At 35.3% G+C, this 9,729-nt stretch overlaps 1 protein-coding gene across 2 annotated transcripts in view; it reads left to right on the forward strand.

Annotated features, from left to right (window-relative positions):
- The window catches only part of SESTD1 (SEC14 and spectrin domain containing 1), a 48,858-nt gene extending 39,608 nt beyond the window's left edge, over nt 1-9,250 (forward strand). For both annotated transcript variants that reach the window (XM_085322088.1, XM_085322080.1), the window contains 5 exons: nt 886-967; nt 1,288-1,410; nt 2,465-2,656; nt 4,554-4,675; nt 8,515-9,250. In XM_085322088.1, coding sequence (XP_085178214.1) covers nt 886-967; nt 1,288-1,410; nt 2,465-2,656; nt 4,554-4,675; nt 8,515-8,644 — 649 coding nt within the window. In that variant the 3' untranslated portion in view covers nt 8,645-9,250. The remainder of the gene's footprint in view (nt 1-885; nt 968-1,287; nt 1,411-2,464; nt 2,657-4,553; nt 4,676-8,514) is intronic.
- The last annotated feature ends 479 nt before the right edge of the window (nt 9,251-9,729 follow it).

Raw genomic sequence — 9,729 nt, forward strand, 5'->3', positions numbered from 1 at the left:
TCTGAAATTTTAAGTGGAAAGGTCTTTCTAATAAATGTGTTAAAGTTTAGCTCTCACTGTATAAAGAAAAGAACTTTCAATACTTTTTTCCAAGTAGAAAACGAATTACAAAATGATCTTAATTCACAACAGAAGAATTAGAATTTGTTTTTGTGTGAATTAGATTAGAAGCACTGAAAATATGTTGCACAGATTAAATTACTTTTTCTAGAAGGGGGTTTTGTACAGTTTCAGAAAATCTGATAGGTTATAGCAAAGGAAATCATCAAAAGTAGTCCTGTGAGACTTTGATTCTTGCATATGAGGGTTCACTTGTTGCAATTTTTTATCTAGTTAGCTAAGAAGAAAGAGGGAAAGATGTATGCTGTGATTTTAAACAGTTTTCATTTTTATTCACCAAGAAAGCTTATTGAAGAAGTACAAGTTTGATGGTACAAGTCAGAATCATGCCACTTTTGAGCTAGCTTTAACCTAGAGTCTTTAGTAGGAGCAGCAGCCTGTCTTAGCTGTGCAACGTTCTGTATGGCCTGCAAATCTTACCAGAGCAGCAAGGTGAGGAACCTGCAGTGCACCTGCATGGCTACATAACCTGCTAGTATTCTCATCTATAATGTAGCCATGTTTGAGTCTTAAGGATCGTAACTTTTGTGGTTTGTAGCACTTGGTTGCATTTATTGCATGTTTTCTTTTCAATATTATGCAAGCTATTACCTATTTTAGCCAAGCTGGGCAGTACAGGAATAATTTAATGACCTTTTCATGAACATTAGCACCTTAGTGTTGCTCACTGAAAACATGTGATTTGTTATATTGTCACTGTCAGATTCGAAGTCTATTTGGTCTGCTATTCATGTGTTGGTAAATCTTTCTGTGCTACTGTTCAAGGTGTGAGGATATGGTAGATGTGCGTCGACTGAAGATGCTTCAGATGGTACAGTTATTTAAATGTGAAGAAGATGCTTCTCAGGTATGGGACTGGCTACAGAACTTGATTCTGTTCTTTGTAGTTCACTGACTAAATTCATGGAGATTGACAGCATTACTTTTGTCACTTTAAAATGTAATTTTATTTAAATGAATTTGTACAGTGGAAATAAAGGATAAGGCAATTGACTGAAAATAGTGTATTTGGTGATTTCATGCATGATCAACCTGTTTAATGGATAGCTATTTTTTCCAAATAAAAAGCTATTGCCAGTACTGTAGTTAGTTCATCCCTCTGGATGAATTTCTTAATTTGGTATAAAAACTGTTCCATTCGTATAATTTATTTCTCTTTCTTTTAAGGCAGTAGAATGGTTAAGTGAACTGTTGGATGCTCTACTCAAGACACACATCCGCTTGGGAGATGATACTCAAGAAACTAAAGTTTTACTGGAGAAACATCGAAAATTTGTTGATGTTGCACAGGTGAAATGATTTTTTTTCTAGAAATTGAGTTTTGTGCAGTTTCAGAAAATCTTCTAAATAGGGTTGGTGCCCTGTGTGTGTGTGTGTGTGTGTGTGTATATATATGATTATTGAACTGCTGTTACTAGTAGTCTTCATGGTTTTCGTCAACGCTTGAATAAAGAAATTGTGATTGCTGGAATTGGTGATTAGCTTAATGAGATTTTTGAAGTTCCTTCACCAGCAGTGACACTGCAGTTCTGCCACCTTTAGTTTGGTCTGCTTCACATAGACAATACAAACCAAGAGCGTGAATTTGACACTGACTGTTTTTTAAAGACATATTTCAGACAGTCTGTGTAATGATGTTTGAAGGATTGCAACCAAGATAATGAAATATGAGTGAGATGCTTGATTTCAATCTGTCTTCTGCTGTATATTATGAAACGGAGCCTGCTTTTCATTTGAGTGTCCTGATAGAGTTAACTATTAGTGTATATTTGTTCTGCGCATGCAAGGAGCCCTTGGTACTAGGTGTCACTTGTGTTCTATCTCCAGCTCTACCTCTTGACTGTAGCAGCCAGCTGAAGAATCCTGTTGTACAAGAGTATACTGAAATTCATTAAAGCAGTGAGGCATGTTTGAACTAGAGTTGACTGTGGCAGGAGGAGAGCTTGCTGTCATAGCTGTGCCCTGAATACTGGGTGATCAGAAATATGATGACAGTGAAGTTGGTGAGACAGTCATCTTAGCAGTAGATATGAAGCATCCCTTGTAAGATCCAAGCAGCTATTTGCTATTTTGAAGAAGGTCTCTTCTTTTGCCAGCGTGCATGCTGGACAGTAGGGGTTCTTTGAAGAGTGTAATACCAGTTACAGCAATTGCATTTGGTAAACRCAATTTTATTCACACTTCAGCAATGTTTTTCTAGTAGACCAAATTAGTTCAATGTACTCTGTGAATCTAAGTTGAGGAGGTTTGCTAAACCTGTCTGCTATCATTTTAAGATCATAATTAACTCTTAATTTGAATGTAGAAGTTCTTACCTGCTTTCTTTGCTCCCCTACCCTTTTAGAGTACTTATGATTATGGGAGACAGTTACTGCAGGCTACAGTTGTGCTGTGCCAGTCCCTGCGATGTACTTCAAGGTCCTCGGGGGACACACTTCCAAGACTGAACAGAGTGTGGAAGCAGTTTACATTAACTTCTGAAGAAAGAGTACATAGGCTAGAAACAGCTGTTGTATTTCATTCAAGTGCTGAAAAGGTGGGTGTTGTTTTTAAGAGTGAAAATATAAAAATTTAAGCAAGCAATAAAATGTAAGAAAAATAAATTGTCAGTACATATTTTAGACTAATTTTTGTTTTCTTTTCTAACTATTAAAAAGTAAAAAGAATAGGAATTTAAAAACTTAGAATTCTTGCTGATTATAAGAATTGTTAATTATAAGAATTATTTTTTTTCAGTGCATAATTATTKGCATACAATATGTTGGTATAGGGCCTATATAACAAAGGAGAACARCTTTGAACAGGTGGCATTGGGTTGGAACTGGGAAGAATTTTTTTAAAAACTCTTAATATGAAGATGAACTGTGTGTAATGTTGATCATAAAGCACTTTTTGTTTAGACTGTAATTCCTAAAAGCAAGGAAAATTTCTTGATTTGAGGTTTTTTGCAAGGTACAATATTACTTAAAAACTTTGTTTTCGGTGTAGTCTTCTGCTGACAAATTGCGTAGGTTTGTGAAACTCATCAATTTAACTTTCTTGCATGCCGAGTTGCTGCATCTTTTATTTTGCACTTAGAATTCAGCTGTGGGAGATGATGAACATACTTCCCTTCAAGCACTCCCTTAACTTAGTGTGGTTTTCAAATTCCTGTAACTAGGAGCTTGCCTACTGCACCCAACTGGATGTTGCTAGAAGCCACAAAGGAGAGTGAGCAGTCAGCAACAATGTTGTGAGGAAAACTTGCTGTTCAGCAACACCTTACTTGAGAGTTTTCAAAAGCCTGAATTCCAGAAAGCATCCTTGAATATAGTTTGTGAGGGATTTCGCCTTTTGATACAGTAGATGTTTTTCCTCTGTGTTTGTAAGTGATACACTTTAGAAAAACAATTTAGGATGTTTCTCCAATATTGACACAGTTACTATTTTTTTWAAAAAAGCCAACCTTGGACACAATAAAGATAAAAATTTGAACTGTCATCGAAGAAAAGCATGGATGAAAAATTTATTAATATGCTTCTTGTCTTCATTCATTTTTTTTGTTTGTATTAGTGGAGGATGCTTTGAATTCCAGGGAGTTAGAAGTTGCTGGAAATTCATAAAAGCAGAAATATATCTGTGCTGTYGCAGAGCTGAAAATAGTTTTACTTCGTATTAAATTATAATTCAGTGATTAATAAGTCTTGATTGTCTCAGTCCATATTACAAACATTCTTTCATTATTGCAGTAGTTAATTGCTATATTTATAGACAATCATAAATTAGAAACAAGTAAATGGATGCTTGAAAAAACTACTGTCTTTTACAAAAGTCTAATTCTACTGGCACTATTTTGGCATGTTAATTAGTGAGACTGAAGAAACTTGTGATCTTTATATCCATGCTTCATGGGGGGCGGGGGGTAGTGAAAAAAGCAGGAAAAGGGGAAAATAGTGCATTTGGAAGAAAATAAGAAATTAAGCACTAGTATTGGGTCACACTCCAACACAGAATATGTTTGGATGTTTTAATCCTAATTTACTGAGCTGGGTATGGTTTTTAGTTTCAAAATAACTTGAAAGGGGCCCTTTATCATTCATGGTTTTTCTATTTCATATTACTGTCTTGCATGTTTAATGATACAAGTTACTTTTCCATGCATTATGTATTTATTGTTGGAATATCTCCTAGCAAGACCTCATTCTTTTCTTCTTGTACCCACTTAGCAGTAATACAAAATGTGCCAACCAGAATAGTGGCTGCCCTGAAGATCTTCTCAAAGTAGCTGAACCGATCTCGTTATGGAAACTTATCAGTTTTGATTGTTCGAGATTGATCTCATAAACCAAGTGCTGAAAATGCTGAAAGAGCTTTCAATCTGCCACTTAATTGCACTTCAAAACTAGGTGCTATCCTTTGTCTACTTCGGTCTGTGTTTCCTTACTGTTTTACAGATTTTGCAAGAATGTCCAGAGCAGCCTGAAGCTATTAATGAAATAGAACAATTTGATGAAATTGAAGCCGTTGGAAAATCACTGTTGGACAGATTAACGGTGCCTGTAGTTTATCCTGATGGGTATGCAAAATGTTATTGTAATACCTTCTGAATATGTTTTGGGTAAAGTTTCATAGTAGTCTCCTATGCATAAGAATTCTGAATGCTTATTGCTGAAATTAAGGAGGATAGTGATCTGATTCTTGTTAGAGATTCCTTCCTACCTTTTCATAGAAAGCAGACACGTCTAGTTTCAAACTTGCTAAAGACAATGTGCTTGCTTTTTCAACTCTTTCTAATCTTTTTCAGTCTCATTATTAGATTTATGCAATCTTTACAACAGTAAAATATGTGAAGATAACAGAACAATGATCTGATCCCAATCTCGTCTCCCTAAAAACCTATATCAGGTTTGAGTCATGTTATTGTATGATTAATAAATTCCAACATATACCTGTCTTAACTTTTGAGCCTATATATTTAGGGTAAATTTTAATGATTTATTCAGCTTATAAAACAGCACGTCCCTCATGTGCTATTCATACTAATTTAAAAGTGGTCACTGTTTCAGACTACAAAAGGTAGTCTGAGTCTGGAACCTTAGTCATGATAATACTCTATTCTCCATATACAGTAAAATACATTCATCCAGTGGGATACTTGATCTCACAGTTGATTTCTTTTAACCAGATGTGTAGGACCAGACCATAGTGTCTAAGATCTGAAATCAATACTTTGAATTGGAGGTCAAAACTCTGTGAAATAGTATCCTTATACAAAATTATTTTGAGTTAGCAGGCCCTAAGGGTAATCTGAAGTTGATCTGTCTGAAAAATTCCTGGTCATGAAAATGAAATTTCTGTCATCTTATTTCCAAAATATTATGTTCCTTATGCAGCAGTTTCATTTGGTTATGAGAATCACCCAAGAAGACAGATTAGTGACTGAAATAGTAGTGAGGTATTTAGTATGCTGATTGACTGGTCTTCTGCTGAAAGTTTAAAGAGGTGCTTGCCTGGCTTCTGTTGCTATAAAGTCTGGTTCTTCGCTTCTGCTAAGAATGTTGAAAAACAGAAATCAAAGGAATATAAATAACAGAAAGACTGATTGCCATTGCTGGTTAATGTGTTTCCCAAATGGCCCTTGACAATCTTTACCTAAGACAAGTACTAACAGTTACCATGTCAGCTGTTCAGTAAGTTGCAACTTACTGATGCTGTCTTGATGAGCAAAGGGCTYGGCAATTTTGGCCTTCAGTATTGTCCTCTGTGAGCAATCTCTTACTTAGCTCTGACTTTCTTGTATGCTGTGGACTACTCTTTCAGCTCATTAAAGAAGTTGGTTTCTGTTGCTCATCACTCTTCAAGGTGCTGCTTACTGCTACTGTTTTTATTTCTAGATTTAAAGTAACTTTTAGAATGACATCGTGAATATTTCCTAAAAATGAATTGCATTTTCAGTTTCTAGTGTTTTTTGAAATAGAAACATGCACATATTTTTAAACATAAACAAATTRAATCTAAACAGTGATATTCTAATGCAAGCCTGTTTATATCTCAGTTGCTTTTCTGTTTATCAGAGACRCATACTCTGTCTTTGAGTCAGTGCATACCTGATGTGCTGGATAGTTTTGTCTTGCTTATGAACCTTGCAATACACTAGATAAATATTTTCATTGAAGAAGTCTTCTTTTCTGCTCTTGAAAAACAGTTCTACCCTGTGTTTGCATAACTGCGGATTAGTGTGTGTTTTTTTTTTTTTTTTTTTTGAATGAGACCATATATGCCATGCCAGGGAACAGAGAACCTTTTCTATGTTAAAATTGTATTTTTCTGATAAATGGGGCATATCTGTAATGTTCCACAAAGTTGCATTTCTATTACAGTGCTATTAGTGTTCTTAATGGGTTTACTTCTAACTATTTTAAAATAAAACATCATTCTCTTTAAGAATAGGCAGTAATTCTGTTATGTTTCATTTTTAAAGGGATAGTATAACTGTAAACTATACTTTTCTGAATGTATCTTTCAATTAAAATCTGAGATGTAGCAACCAACTCCTCATGTGATTTAAAAAAAAAGAATTTATTATGGATGTAGAAGACCACTTTATCAATGCTCAGCTTTGTGGTTTTCTAGTGGCATTGTAGATGTCCTGAGTGTTTTATTGCTGCCTCAGTAGATTTTTCTCTCTGGTGAAACTTTTGTGATTTGTTTTTTCAAAAATGTAAGATATGTCAATATCAAGAGCATCAGCAGGGAGATTGAATACATSGCATGAAACTTAATGGAATATACAGTACATTACATGTAGTTGATATTGTCTAGCTGTGTAACTTGGAGCTCCTAGCTTGTACCTTTTGTACCTTTTCCCTGTAAGTGGTACACCTCTAAGGATAAGGATGGATAAGGAACTCGAAATGCTGTTACTTTGTTAATCAGAGGTGGCATTTAAACAAAAGCTGCCCATTCAGAGCGCAAGAGAGCTAAAACACTAGTGTATTTGGAAATAGCTGGAGTGTTTTAGGCTATGAGAAAAGAACTAAGTGTGTTATGTTTATTTAAATATAGAACATTTTATAGTAGATTTTGCATGTATAGTGACAGTAAAAATAGTAACTGTTCTTTATCCTTAAAATTATTTACTTTAATAGAATATTAAAACAAAATCAATTGATAGTGTTTTGCAGAACTTGCCTTGGTACTTATTAGAACCTAGGAAAGCTCCCCATGAAAGAAGACACTTGCTTTCACTGCTGAGTTTTGAGTCCTAACACAATGCTCAGTACAAGCACAAAGCACAGTAGCTCTAGGTATACATGCCTGTGTTTTAGGCTGCCTGACTGAATCCTGAATGCTATTTTTGGCCTGTCTGCAATTTCTTCATCTGAATTCTGCCTCTCCTTCTCAGAAGTAGAATTTTAGCTGTTCTAACTCCCACATTCCTCTGCCGATCCTCCCTGGGCATTCTGGTTTTTCAAATATTTAACAATTTGCAAACGGTTTGCTCATTGGTAGAAGTAGTTTAAGAAAACGTAGGGAAACATCATAAAATGCCAACAGGCATACTTCTTGTCTTCATCAGCCTTGTCACCACTCTTGGGCTTTGGTCAGTATCTTTTGGGAAGTCCCAGTCCCCTTGCTGTCCTGCTCATGGCTTCTGATMTGCAACAGGAAAAACATCTGTACTTACTTGTGATTACATACACTATTTTCTTTCTGGAGGTCCTCAAGTCAAACTACTGTCCTCCTGCAAAACTACTACTTTTCTGTTCGACTATCCCCATCCCTCAGCTCCATCTCAAGTCTTTTGTCCTACCACCACTTCCCAAGTCTGTTTACCTTTGTGCATTGTAGCAAGGTTTGATACCCGTTTTGCTGCTTTTGAAACATTTATTCTGTTCAAATCCTCCTTTTGCCGACCAGTTGGTTTGTGGTTTCCCTAATACTTTAGCTGTTATTTTGTTATATTTGAGAGGGCTAGATCAACCTTAACAGACATTTGTCTTTGGTTTGGGAGAAAGATGACATAACTTGGTGGTAAGTGGCTGGYTTCACATACAGAGAATCCTTCAATAATGAAGCAATTGTACAACCTCAGTCAGAATTCATGTATAGACAGACTTCCTTTATTGTCAAGGTACTCAAACTGCCAGATTGGCTTTGAGGCAGCCAGAGCACAAAGATGCAAATAGTATTGTGAAGTCTTTAGGCAAGCTTCTAGAACAGTTGTGAAAGATGTGAAAAATTTCATTGCTGTTGTGTCTCTATAGCTTTTTAAAGATAGCTTTTAAACCTTGAGAGGAAAAGTGCCTATTTTACTAAGCTGCTTCATATTTTCTGTAGTTTGTTGTTCACATGTATATTCATGCGCTGTCCTACTTTTCACTGATTACTTTTCTGTATTTTTTTTTTTTATAGTTCTGAGCAGTACTTTGGGAGCCCAAGTGATATGGCTTCTGCAGCAGAACACATTAGAGAAAAGATGAAGCTAGTTAGCCTGAAAAAGCAACAACTGAGACAACCAGAAGCCACTGCTCCAGAGAGCTAATAGACTGACCCTGTCTATCAATTCATAATAGGGCTTCAGTTTGTAATACAGCATGCTGTTTGCATATTACTGACATAATATATTAAAATGCATTTCACAGCCGTTACAAAAGTCTTATCTTTTTTTCAAAGTAAATGTTCTCTTAACACTGTACATCTATCAAGCCATAATTATTTAACATGCTATGAAACCACAGATTCCAAGTATCTTATGAAAAGGAGCTGTAAACTTTGCACTGAAATTTGCTGTAAAGCTTTACCTGACCTGTCAGCTGCTTCTTAGTTAAACAGCTGATGCAAGCTTTGAATGGTGCTAATGAAAGCATTAGGAGTTCCACCTTATGAAACTGTAGTTCTTTGCTTCCCCTGTTCCCAGGTGATGTAGTAATTTTAGACTGTGGGCAAAGTACCTGCAGTGTAGACAGTGGTGACCCTGTAATTTTAATTTGAAATACTTTAAAAAAAAATGATCATTTTTATTGTGCCATTATGCAACCTATCCATCAAATCTTTGATATCAAATTCATTAAACAGATGTTTTCCTATTTGTATTGACAATGTATTAAAAGCTGTTTGTGCTTAATAAAAATCATCTTTTTAAAATCTACTGTAAATTTGTTTTGACTTGTATTTCTATTTATGTTACATTTGGTGATAAATGGTAGTAAAAACCCTCAATCTCGCAATGTTCTTAAAATGTCTTTATTGTTTTTCTTACAAACCACACTTTTTAGTACCCTGTAGCTGTAAACAGAACTGTTCTTGAACTACTATATGGGAGTGAGTGAGTGTTCCAATTTTTCTGAGTTTCTGAGAACAGTCCTCACACAAGAGTGTGTTAGTATGTGCGTAAGTCACCATTATATTAACAACAGCTTTGTTCCCAGGTAAAACCAGCACATACTGTGCTTTGGTTTTAAATCTTGTTTCCCTTTTAATTGAGAATCTTGAATAATGCGATACCCTTGGGTAGTGCTTTTGAGAATAAAGATTTTCATCTAATTTAAAATGGTTAGTATGAAGTTCTTTATTACTAACCTCATGATTTTGTTTAAGGGAGATTTATTAAGAGAAGGGAATTGGATG

The sequence above is a fragment of the Rhea americana genome, unplaced genomic scaffold (assembly GCF_003343005.1).
Source record: "Rhea americana isolate MKP2758 unplaced genomic scaffold, rheAme1 scaffold_12, whole genome shotgun sequence".
In the NCBI taxonomy this organism is placed as follows: Eukaryota; Metazoa; Chordata; class Aves; order Rheiformes; family Rheidae; genus Rhea; species Rhea americana.